General features: G+C 40.6%; 1 protein-coding gene across 5 annotated transcripts in view; it reads left to right on the plus strand.

Annotated features, from left to right (window-relative positions):
* Window positions 1–351: 351 nt before the first annotated feature.
* SLC27A6 (solute carrier family 27 member 6) overlaps window positions 352–12,895 on the plus strand; it is a 64,222-nt gene continuing 51,678 nt past the window's right edge. The window contains exons 1-2 of one of the 5 annotated variants that reach the window (XM_067731636.1): window positions 352–1,626; window positions 11,847–12,050. In XM_067731636.1, coding sequence (XP_067587737.1) covers window positions 1,101–1,626; window positions 11,847–12,050 — 730 coding nt within the window. In that variant the 5' untranslated portion in view covers window positions 352–1,100. The remainder of the gene's footprint in view (window positions 1,627–11,846; window positions 12,051–12,895) is intronic. The other 4 variants (XM_067731633.1, XM_067731634.1, XM_067731632.1 and 1 more) reach the window with 4 other exon arrangements.

The raw sequence follows: 12,895 nt of genomic DNA on the forward strand, positions 1-12,895 counted from the left end.
ATTCATAAATATCTTTTTTGTTGTTGCCTGTCTCCCTGTTCCCTGCCTCCCCCCTGACCCCTACGGCAGTTTTGGGGTTTTTTCTTTAATTCTTCCCCTCGCCTCTCTAGCCTAGTTTCCTTTATTGACTATTTATTGAATGAATGAACTCCCCGACCCTGTTCCAGCAGCCTGGTTCCCCTCGACCCCATGCCATGCGACTTTCCCTCCTGGGAGTCCGATCGCAGCACACTCGCCGGGGGGCTGGACATGACGTGCGCCAAGGGAGGAGCCGGCGAGGGGGCCAGAGTCGCTCAAGCGGCCGCGGTCTGAGCAGGGGTTGGCTGGGAGCCTGGAGGCGGGCGGGAGGCGGGCAACAGCTCCGCCGTGGCTCGGAGGAGAGCTACACCGGCTTCAGAACTCTCGGAGCGGAGCCGCGGCCGGCGTAGAAGGCAAGTCTTCCAGCGGGCGCGGCGGTCACCTGGGAGCCCCGCGGGGACCAAACGTGCCCGAGGGGAGCTCCCGGGCGCTGGGCTGCGGCTGCGGCGCGGGGCGGCGCTGCGGGGCCCGGATCCCACGAGACCTGGGACACCCGGGACGGAGGTGTGGCCGCGTCACCCTGCGCGGTTTGTGGTTGATCAAGCCGGGAAGCCGGTGCGTTTCTAAGCAGTCGCCACCCCAGCTTCTCTCAGCTCGAATTCAGCCTCCAAGTTGCAGGCACCGGAAAGACTACCTCGACGAGGAGGGCATCTGCCCCTGACTGTGGTGGGGTTTGCTCAGGGGCTTAGAAGGCACCGGGGACTGATCCAACCAGCCCGGGGAGGGCTGGCAGGCGCCTGAGAAAGCCGCAGGGCGTGGGCGGCCGTCGGGGTTCGGAGGCGAGGGGGCTGTGCTTGATTCATAGATCCCGAGGCCCTGAGCTTATCTCATGGGCTGTCTGCTCATCCACCAGGTGTCCCACGCCTGATCCCCGGCACTCCTTGGGGCGACTTCTGTGCAAACTTCTGATTCTGTTTCTCAAGATTCCCTTCTTCCCGGAAAGGTTGGGACGAGCTGCAGGTGCTAGCCTTGCACGTTGCGGACCAGGTGTCTCCGAGGAGAGGTGCACCTAGAAGAGGACAATGGCAGGGCCGGGATCAGAGCTGCCTTCTGGCCCTATGGCCCCCATGCTCTTGTCATGGCTAACAGGACTAGGGGCTGGAATGGTCTTCCTGAGCTTCATGCAGAAACTCCTGTACCCTTACTTCTGGGACGACTTCTGGTACTTGCTGAAGGTGGTACACTGTGGACTTCGGTTGGAGATGTACAGACTGAAAGGGGAGCTGGTCACTGTCCTGGATAAATTCCTGATGCATGTCAGGAAGCAGCCTCAGAAACCTTTCATCATCTATGAGGGAGACATCTACACCTATCAGGATGTGGACAAGAGGAGTAGTAGAGTGGCCCATGTCTTCCTGAACCATTCCACGCTGAAAAGGGGCGATACCGTGGCTCTGCTGATGAGCAATGAGCCCGATTTCATTCACGTGTGGTTCGGCCTGGCCAAGCTGGGCTGCGTGGTGGCCTTCCTCAACTCCAACATTCGCTACGTCTCCCTCCTGCATTGCATCCGCAGCTGTGAGCCCAGGGCCCTCGTGGTGGGTGCAGGTAGAGTATGGGGTGTGGTCGGCTTGTGCAGAATGGCAACCCTGCCTCCTACCCCTACCCCCTCATTTTTTTGTTAGAACCAATTCACAACTAATATTCTGGGTGTGTGATGAAGTGTGCATGTTAAGGGTACAAAATAGTTTCATAATTCTATGCGAATGGTTTAATTCCCCCTCTCCCACTTCAATCACTTACTCTGTTGTAAATTACTAATTATTAGCACAGCTTTTGAAGACTTCTGAAATCTCTGCTGCTTATTATTTTAGCGAAGGCGGGGGGGGCAGGGGGGAGGGGTAGGGGCGCGCATTTTACCTTTCTTGATACCTTCAGTGAGTGCAAGAACGCAGAGATATAGAGTTTGGTAAGTTCTAAATTTTGTCAGATCTGACAAGATTATTTGACGAGGAGGAAAGTGATCCTGATTTCATTGTGGAACACCTACTGCCTCGAATAGTAACATTATCCGGGTTGACTGCCTTTGCAGAAAAACATGTTTAATCGCAAGTGCATGAATGCCAGTCTTCATGTCTGCTCTTATTCTGCACTGCCTGCAAGCTAGGATTTGCCTGGCAAGGTTGGGCTCCCACCTCACAGCCAGTGGCGGGCTCTTGGCAGACTCTCAGCTTCTCTCTCTCCCTTCTCCCACCCCAACCTGTGCATCATTTTCTTTATTTCAGTAAGTGCTAACCTTCTTCCCGCTCCCCTTCGATTTAGGCTTTGCATAAATATACTGACAGTGAACTACAAAGAAAAGTCTTTGGTTGAGTGCCTAACTAATGAAGGACCTAGTAAGATGGGTTGCATAACAAAGTGGAAGTGCAGTATGAAAACTGATGCTTTGGTATAATCTAAGTCGTTTATGCTTATGCTTCTTGCATGGGGGTAGGAAGGTGGAGCATGAGGAGGATCATGGCAAGGACCTCAGTGAAAATAGTTTAAGTATTTTAGGTTAATAGATATATACTGACATCTCATATAGAAGTTTTAGATTCACAGAGAAGTATGGGGGGAAAAATCTACATTTCTACACCAGTGGTGTCTAAAGTACAGTACCTTCCGTGTAACCTTTATTATATAATAATTGCACATCACATGAAAATGAATTAGGCAGTATATAGTAGAAAGGTTAGTTATTCAAGGCTTTCGCTTTTGCTTGTTCCAGTTGTCCTTCCAGCTCAGTTTGTGACATGATGAAATAGCTAAAATGCTTACTCTTTTTATTTTATGATGATATTTTTTTCATAGAAAGGCATTTTATTTTAAATATAGCAGTGTGTACATGTCAATCCCAAACTCCCAATCTATCCCTTATTACTCTTAAGCACTGATTTTATCTTATGTTATAGGAGTGGAGAAGCCAGAAGGCCTCTATTGTGTATTTTTGTTCTTTTTCTTTTTTCCATTCAACAGTAATATCCTCCAAGATTGATACTCAGCTCCTCTTCACCTTGGAAGGAAGTTAACTAGTATGATAAAATTTCTCTGAACTGTAGCAATAAGTAGGATAAAGGAGTCACGCAGAATTTTGATAACATGGTGAAGCAATATTTACCTCTAGTGCAGGGGCAGTGATAATATGAATGCAGCAGGGAAAACTATCACAGTGCATCTCTGGATATATTCTGACATTTTAGTTGCTCATTCTAATTTAGATTGCAGTTTCTGGAGCAAATCTAAACTTTAAATTGTGCAAAAAATTAGTAAAGCCATAAAGTCCCTTTAGAAGAGCAAACTAGAAGGGCCACGATATCTCTGAAAAGATTTCTGTGGCCGTGATGTTGAGGCCAACCTGAGAAGCGTCCCATATCCTGTCTCCTGAGGGACTCGGCTTGAAGTGCATAGGGCTGGTTACCTCTCAAAACAGAGTTTTCAAACTTTTCTCTTGACCATGTTTTTGCCTAATTAGGACCAATTAATTTTGCAGTTTTACTTGCACCAGTTTTTGCTTTGCTTGCCAATAACTAATTGCATAGTTTCCTTGTTTTTACCACTACCAGTCAGGTTTTGTTGGAATTTTAAGCCAAAAACATTTAATTGCTCTGCTCAGTAAGTAGGTACCTGGAGAAATCAACCTTAAATCCTAGTAACAGTTCTTTTTAGCATGCCTCCAAAATACATAAACTGCTTATGTTTTTCAAAGGTAGGACAGTTCTATTTTTATTAATTACTAGTTTTGTTTTGTTTTGTAAAACAGCACGGCTTAGATCACGGTCACTTTTTTGTATTTGAAGCTCTTACCCTGAAAACTGTATTCTTGGCATCTTGCGTCTCATCCATGAACAATTTATATATATAGCTTTTAGAACTTTCCATTTCAGAGGTCTTAAATTCTCACTGGATGTTTCTAATGGAGATGTATTATGAAATCATTATATCCCCAGGGAGAGTGTATCAGGTGGAAAGACCAGTCAAGTGGTTTAGATCAAGATAAGCCAGACAGTCCCAGGTTTCACTTATGATCTGCCACTTCTTAGCTGTGTGATTGAAGATAAGTTTATCAGCTGCCCTGAGTCTCGCTTTTCTCAGCTGTAAAATGGTGATAATACCATCTCCTTCACAGTGTAATTCTGAGGATTAAATGACAACTTTTGTAAAGTGACTAGCTGAGTGCCTAGTATGTACAAAGTAAATCCTTGGTGAATTAACGTAATTGCTGTTATCATTATAGATTCATCGGGGGCTTTTACTAAGGGATCTCATTTGGATTTTGCTGCTACATTCTAATTTGGTGTTAGCTGTAAGAAAGACTAGTAAGTCGGCCTATCTGTTTGGGATAGGACCTTTAACGTTTCACTTTGCTGTGTTTTAGCAAAATGTTGTTTTTCATAAATTATATAAAAACAGTGTCAAACAGGTTTTATAGGCAGGCCAGATATTGTCCAAGGTGGTCCATGGTGATAGGTGACGTTTTAATCATGGCAGGTGTCTGATAGTTCTGTCTGTATCAACTAAGCCACCAGGGAAATAGATGTTATTCTTGCTCTAATTGTCATTAACAGAAATACGAATGTTGCCATTTACTCAAGGCTGACTGTGTAAAAGGTACTCCCAGTGATTCTGAGAGGCAGGCACAGAGCTATATTTTGGAAACTGAAAGGGAAAGAAATTCATCTAGGGTGTCTAGGATGACACAGCTTAGTAGGTACAGAGCAGACTCAAAACCTGGTATCTGATGTTAAGACTCTGCTGTATTATACACTATAGCCCAATGGTTTCTGGCTCTGTTAATCCCCTTTTGATATAACCATGAAAAAAATTGCATTCCAGTTATATAAAAATAGTAAAATTAAAGTTGCCAATATTAAGACATCAGGTTTTTCATGCACAGATAACTAGAAAAAATTTAAATGTTTATAAAACTATTATTCCTATTTCTCATTCTGAAGATTCAAAAATAGTTGCAAAAAAGCTTTATATCTGTATAGTTTCATTTAGAAGATGTATCAGGTGGCATCCCAACATTCCCTGGAAAATTTCAGCACTTACTGAAAATTAAATAGTCTTGTATTAAACCTAGTTCTTTACCCCCAATATTTCAACACTGATATTGCAAATAGTGCCTGCTGCCAAGATTATCATCCACCTAGATATGCTCTTCTCTTTACTTGGAACAAACAGAAAAATGTTGAGATGTTTGTGTATGGCTTTTAAAAGTGTTTGTAATTATATCCTTTGACATATTTAGCAATAATAAGAATAATGATAATAATAAATAATAATCTCTTCCATTTTTAAAGTACTGTGTAAATAACAAGCTGTTTTTAGACACATTATCTTATGTCATCCTCACCACAGCCATAGCCTGGTTTTAAAGATGAGGGAAGCATGGTTGGGAGTAGGCAAGTAATCTTGTTAAGCTCCTACTTCTAGGAGAGGCAGTATGGGAACTGGAGCCTGGATTTTCTGATGCTAAATCTCAAAACCTGTTGGGTATACCTTTGTCTTTGTCCTCATTTCTGCTCCTGCCCATTCCCTCATCTCCATCTTTTCCTTTCCTCTTCCCTTCACGTTCCACCCCTCCCTCTGCCCTGCTCCTTTTCCTTCTCTCTCTGTCATCTTCCATCCATTCGTTTACTTTGTTTCATCACTTTCCCACCAATCCTCTTGCCTCAGTCACTGTATGCTGTGGCTATCCCAGTGACTCAATGGAATGGTAAAGATCTGTTTGCCAATTCACGTATAGATATTTGTGTGGCTCTGAGGAATAGGCCAAGAACTCAGATGTAAGCTCTTAGAGAAGGAAGTTTGTTTTGTTTGCTGCTAAATTCTCAGAACTTAGTGTAAAGGAGATGCTCAATAAATATTTACTGCCTGGATGAATGAATAGGTGATTGAATGACCTAATGAAAAACTGTAAGGTACATCTGGGCATTCACTAACTGTTTACTTACTTGCCTATTTTTGCCCATGAATTGTCCCTCTGCTGTTCTTTTGATAGCTGATTTTGGCAGTAGATATATCAATGGAATTTCTGGTTGTGTTATTTTATATCAATGTCGCTAAATGTTAGAATCATGACTCCCCAAAAGTCAAAGCATTTTAGACTTTGTAGTCTTTAGTGTTTAGACTAAACATCCACAGAATCTCAGATTTACTTGCACGTGTGTATTTTGCACTCTCTCCTTTCTCAATATATCACATATTAAATCATTATAATTATAAGTGGATAACTAAAAAATATATATTGATATTATCCAGAACCTTTTTACTTTATATTCAGTAGTAGTTTGTGTCTCCACATTCTCAGAAGGGTTTTGTGTTTTTGTTCACAAGAAGTACAATCCTATGTCAGCTCTCTAAACTTACAGTAATGCATGCAGCATTGCCCTGTTCGTTTTTATGATCTGTTGCATTCAGACTGTGCAGGGCAAATATTCCAGTTAACAATCAAGCCATTGTAATTCTCCAAATGACTTTCAACCATAAAGGCATCTTCTTTTCAAAGACCAAAAGGAAGAGGTAGAGGAAAAATAAGACCCTTTAAATTCTGTAGAAAGTTCTATAGAAAGTAATACATATTCAGATAGATAAGACACGGCTCGTGTGAACCTGTAGTATTGTATCCATGTATTATGATAGCCTCACATATCTATTTTAATTTTTATGTGTAGTAGAATGAATGGCTGTTTTGCAATTTTTTTTCCCGTTTTAGACTCAGCTCTGTCAAGGATTACCTCCATTACAAAAGAAAATAACTGATTTTGATTGGAAGTTTAAGTGGCTTCCTGGTTTACTAGTTGGAAACGGTAGTGTTCTAAGCATGTGTTATTTTCTTCAGTGATCATGAGGATACCAACCCTGGGATTCTTATGTACAGTATATGTTGAACATGTGCTTGCTGTAAGGGAATGGTGCTTGAATACTGACAGGAGCAAAAACAATTTAAAGAGGGATTGTGCCTCCTCAGAGAAGTGGCAAGGCTGAATGGGAGAAACATACATCTGAGTAATAATTATTTACTGGCAATAGGAGATGTGTTGGAAATAATGTCAAATGAAGTATTCTACTTTTTATTTTCTTGCACAATTTTGCCAATAATAAATACACTGTCTACTCCCCAAAAGATGTGGGGACAGCTGAAAGTGAAAACCCATAAACCCATTTACAAACTTGTGTGCTCGTATTCAGGGCAGTTAATAAAGGTGCTTCAGGGAAGAATATGTTATCACAGTTGAAAGGCTTATGCCCCAGTGTACTTCCTAGGGTTATGATTATCAGTAAACTAATATTTGTAAAAATAGCTGGCACATTGGTGATGATGAAATTAGTTTCTGGCCTGATAAGAAGTATTGTTATCTACATCATGATATACGTTGCTTTAGGACATTGCTTACTTAAGCATCAGTTTTCTTAGACACCATAGCTTACCCATGTGTTCTTTGAGAAACCTGTTGAGCTGCTGTTAAGCAGTAGGATGGTAATTATGAGCATGTGATGAGACCTACAACTTCACTTTGGTTTCTGTGTGAATATTGCTTTGCATTATGGAAAGCTCAAGTTAACCCTGTGCAGATGAATTTCATATTAGTTGTATTAACACATAAAAGTTTAAAGTTAAATGTTTGCCAGTGTTTTAAGAGCTACAAGCAATACATTTGAGATGCCTATTAGTTTGTTTTATGTAGAATAAGATAATTTAAAAATAATTTTTGTAAGTCAGAAACACAAACATCATATGATATTACTTATATGTGGAATCTAACAAAATAATACAAATGGACTTATTTACAAAACAGAAACAGACTCACAGACATAGAAAACAAACTTATGGTTACCAAAGGGGAAAGGGGGGAGGGATATATTAGGAGTTTTGGATTAGCAGATACACACTACTATATATAAAATAGCTAAACAACAAGGTCACAGGAAACTACATTCAATGTCTTATAATAACCTATAATGAGAAAGGATATATAGGTATGTATAACTGAATCAGTTCTCTGTACACCAGAAACTAACACAACATTGTAAATCAACTATACCTGAATTTTTTTAAAAAGTTGGTGTTTTTTTTTTTTGCGGTACACGGGCCTCTCACTGTTGTGGCCTCTCCCGTTATGGAGCACAGGCTCCGGACGTGCAGGCTCAGTGGCCATGGCTCATGGGCGTAGCCACTCCGCGGCATGTGGGATCCTCCCGGACCGGGGCACGAACCCGTGTCCCCTGCATCGGCAGGTGGACTCTCAACCACTGTGCCACCAGGGAAGCCCAAAAAAAAGAGTTTTTAATGCAGAATGAATAACATAATTCACACTAATGGCATATTAGAGGAATATATTACATTTTTACTCATTGATTTCATAGTCTTAGAAATGTGAATAAGAGGCATAATAATGATGTAGAAACAAGAAATTAATTTGTACAAACAGTACTAAAGGATTGTAAGCAGAGATCATAATTTACCTCTTTTTATGCTTGCAACTCCTCCTAACACAGTACCTTGCATATGCATATTTCCTGGAAGAATCTGTTGCTTTGAAAAGAGAGATTCAGTCTTCTCCTGTAGTGCAGACTTTGTTAAATCTCGTAGAATTGTCGTCTGTCTCATTTTCTTATGGTAATTTACTGATAAGACCTGCACCTACAGTGGATCCCATGGACAGAGCTCCATTCCATATCCAGCACCTATGGTGTGTGTGCCAGGCACAGTCAGTGAAAGGATGGAGTAGGACAGGCATCATTTTGAGGTGCTTACAGTTCTATGGGTTTCAATGGTAGGACACTTCACTAAAGAGTAAATCTTCATGAAACACAAACAAGTTTCCATGAAGTATTTAAACACATGCTATGTTGTGGTGGGACTTAATATTTAAAATTTACTTGCAAAATGACACTAAAACTTTCCATTTGATTAAGAAAGATTGACAGTGATAAGTAAATAATGATTCTTTATCCCGTACAAGACTTTTCAAATTTTTATTTCAATTTTCACTATCCTCATCCACACTTCCTACCACTATTGAAGAAATAATTAGGTTAGATAAAATTCTATTTGATAATTCTAAATGTCTCAGCTAAGTCAATTTAATTGTAATGTATGAAGGAGATTAAATTGTATCTCCTCTGATTCCTAGGAAATCCACTCACTTCCTTTTTCTTGTAAAAGTCATCACTCTGTAAGTACTCTGATTTTTTGGACTCTACAATTCTAACAAAGATTTAGGACCACAGTTAATCATATTGTAACTTTCTTTGTACTTATTTTGCCAATTTAGACACACATATTATTAAGAACACATAAAGTTTGTGCTGTGAATTTACAATTTCAGGTGAGAAATTTGAAATTAAGGTAATGAAATGGGTCAAGTCAGAGACTTAACCTTATATGTTCAGAATGCCCAGGAGAATCATTTAAACAAAATCTAGTGCTAAAAATTAAAAGAAGATACAAAATGCAGATGATGTGCTTGTCCTGCTTTTTCATTTATTTATGACTCGTCCTTCCCCTGGCATTCCTTGTAATTTTTCACTTCTCCTTCTCACCAAAGCAATCTGTATACAGCAGCATGCTGTGTATGCTCAGTACAAGTAGATTTTTCTCTGGAATCTTACAGGTTATTTTATTTGGATTTGTTAAAGAAATAAAAATTAACTCAGAAAATTTCAAGCCCCAGTTTGCCTCCCCAACCCTGATATTTCAACTCCTTATCATTTTTCTGTGTTTTCGCAGTTTTCTTGCAGGTTTTATTGTGAATTTCCTAGTCCTATTTGATGTATTTCTCTTGCTGCTTCTTTGTGAACAATTTGGGTTATAGATTTTGAGGTGGTAAATCATGAGTTTTTTTCAAATGTTTTGTATTATAGTAGAACTAAGGGCTGACAGATGGCTTTTTGAAATAACGAGACAGTGATTTACATTTCGGGGAAGATGTTTAATGCATCACCCTGAATTCAGCTTCAAAATAGAATATATCTGGCGATTATTTTTTATTTTTTGTTTAAAAATTATTTAAAAATGTAATTATTTAGATGGACAGGTTTTATTTACATGGACCTTATCATTCTGACCAGGGTATGTTTTACATTTAATAATATTTTTTATCATTGATTTCTTTAATGAGGTAATATATAGATTTTAGAGTTAGGTTAGACTAACAGTTCTGTCCACCAACTTGTGACCTTGGTTGAATTAGTTTCCTAGGGCTGGTGTAATAAAATAACACAAACTGGGTAGCTTAAAATGACAGAAATTCATCCCCTCACAGATTTGGGGGCTAAAAGTACAAAATCAAAGTATCTGCAGGGCCATGCTCCCTCTGAAGGGTCTAAGAAAGTATCTTTCCTCACCTCTTCCTAGCTTCTGGTGGTTGCTGGTAATCTTTGGCATTCCTTACATTAACTCTAAAAGGCCACTGCTTAATATCCCCGTGGATGTTAATGTAGATTTTAAGATAAATAATATAGCACTCAGAAATCGCTTTTATCTTAGAAAAGTGTGATGTATTATAATACGAAAATAAAACTGGAGCACCCATGTAGAACATGAAAGTGGATCTTCACTGTTAAAGATCCATGTTGAAGGAAAGGAGTGTCACATTTTAAAAGAATTTAAAGAATATAAATACCTGTTTGTCTCTCTACTCTGGAAAAAAAAGTGATGCCTCGCTCGCTTCCACCTCATCCAAGGAATGCCGATGCTCTGCTTCTTTTGTACCCCATAGAGTGCTAGATACCTTCACGCTGAATATTTCCTTCTCCAGGACCTGCACCCACTCTCCATCTCCCTCCTTCTCTACCACTACCCTCCTCCTGGACAGATGACAGTTTCTCCTATATTAAAGATCAAATTAAGAAGGTCTAATTCAATCTCCCAGAGTGACTCAACACAGTCTCCCTTCCACAGTTGCTCGTTTGTTAATGTGTACAGTAGATGCTTCCCGAGAGAAGTATCCCTTTTCCTTTCTCCAGTCTGAATTTCAACCCAGACCCTTGACCTTGTGAGGACCCCTAAGCTCTTCAGGCCTGAAGACACCCGTGTTTCTGGCTTTTCTACTCCTCTGCCTTCTTTTTTGCTTGACGTGTGTTCTAGCCAGGCCTCGGATCCCACTGCTGCTGACACAGGCTCTGCTTTCAGCAGCCCGCTCTCACCTGCCATTGTCATAGCCTGCTGTGCACCGTGGATCCTACTGCCTTTTCTGGAAGGTGTTCTTTTTCTCCTTTTGCTTTCAAAGACCTTTTACCTTTAATTATTCTAATCCAGAGGAAAGAGCATCTCTGAATCTCCTCATTTAACTTTTCACTCTGAAATGGTCTCTAAGCCATAATCTTGTGAATCCAGTCAGGTGTTTCTCCTGGATCATTACATTATAGTAGAACTAAACAGTGACAGACAGATGGCTTTTTGGAATAATGAGCTACTGAGTTGTATTTCAAGGAGAATGTTTAGTGCAGTGTCCTGAATTTAAATGTAAAGCAAAGTACGAAAATAGAGTTTTATTTAAAAATTGGGAAAAAAACACAATCCGGATAATGGAATCTCCAAAGTTCAATTTGAATTGGGCTATTTGCATTGATTAAATCAGGTAATAACTAGATTTTCCTTTCTGCTGGTCATGTTGAAACATACTCATGAAATGGCTGGGATGTTACTTATCCAACATGAAAAGGAAGTAAGCGTTGTATTTACATATCATCCCTGTTCCAACATGCAAAAGAACACACAAGGTGAGTGCTTTGAGATTTATGTCTTATTTACTTACTCCTAACCCTTTGGCTTTCAGATTTGCTTGAAACTATAGAAGAGATCCTTCCGAGCCTCCCAGCAGATATCAGTGTTTGGGCAATGAAAGAGTCTGTTCCACAAGGCATAATTTCACTCAAAGAAAAACTGAGCACAGCATCTGACAGTCAGGTGCCACATAGCCACCATGCTGCCTCAAACCTCAAGACTCCTTATCTTTATATTTTCACTTCTGGAACAACAGGTAAGATCCATCTGTTCTTGAAACTTAAGAAGAATGCAGCGTATTTGCAAAGCAGCAGTTTCAGGCAAATCTCTGCCATTTGTAGTTGTAGCTGAGCAAAGAACTCATGTGCCCTTGACACAGAAAGCCAAACTCTGACAGTGGGAGTCTGCAGCCCAGTAAGGATTTATTGCAGGGTGCCCAGCCTCAGATCCACTCCAACTTGATCTTTGAGTTAGGGGTTTCTTAAAGGGGAAGAACAAAGAAGCTAGGGTTAATCATCAGCTTGTGACATTTCTGTGACAGTTTCCGGGGAGTCAGGCTGTCTCTGGTTTACAACTCTCTGACCAGGTGGTTCATGGCTTGAGGGTCTGTGAGCTCATCTCACCCTGGAGAAACAACACATTAATGATATCTATAATAGCTCCTTTAGTACATTAACAATGTTATCCGCAAGAGCAATTTTAGTCATCTGACTCTGGTTGATTATTGTTCAGTTAGCCCAGAATTGAGGTCAGAGGGGACAAGAAAGGGAATGAAGCTTTGGATGTAGAGAGATTAATCATAAAGTTGGTAAGAGAACTTGGTTTTAGGGGGGCTCGGTTTCATAGTCACCAGACATCTCAGCAAGCATGCATCCAAGAAGGCCTGGGGTTCTTGGATCTTTGAACTCCCAAACTTGGATGAAAAAGGTAATTGTTTTAACTTTAACTTGACAAGTCACCATGTTCACTTGGCCATTGTCTCATGTGGAAAGATTTTCTTCAAGTTTGGTAGTACAAATGGCACAGGAAGGTGTGAAGACTTGACCCAACCCGGTTGCTCAGAGTGTGGAATTTGGCCAGCTTCTTTGGCAGGATCTTTGC

This window comes from Pseudorca crassidens, chromosome 3, assembly GCF_039906515.1.
Source record: "Pseudorca crassidens isolate mPseCra1 chromosome 3, mPseCra1.hap1, whole genome shotgun sequence".
NCBI classification, from domain to species: domain Eukaryota; kingdom Metazoa; phylum Chordata; class Mammalia; order Artiodactyla; family Delphinidae; genus Pseudorca; species Pseudorca crassidens.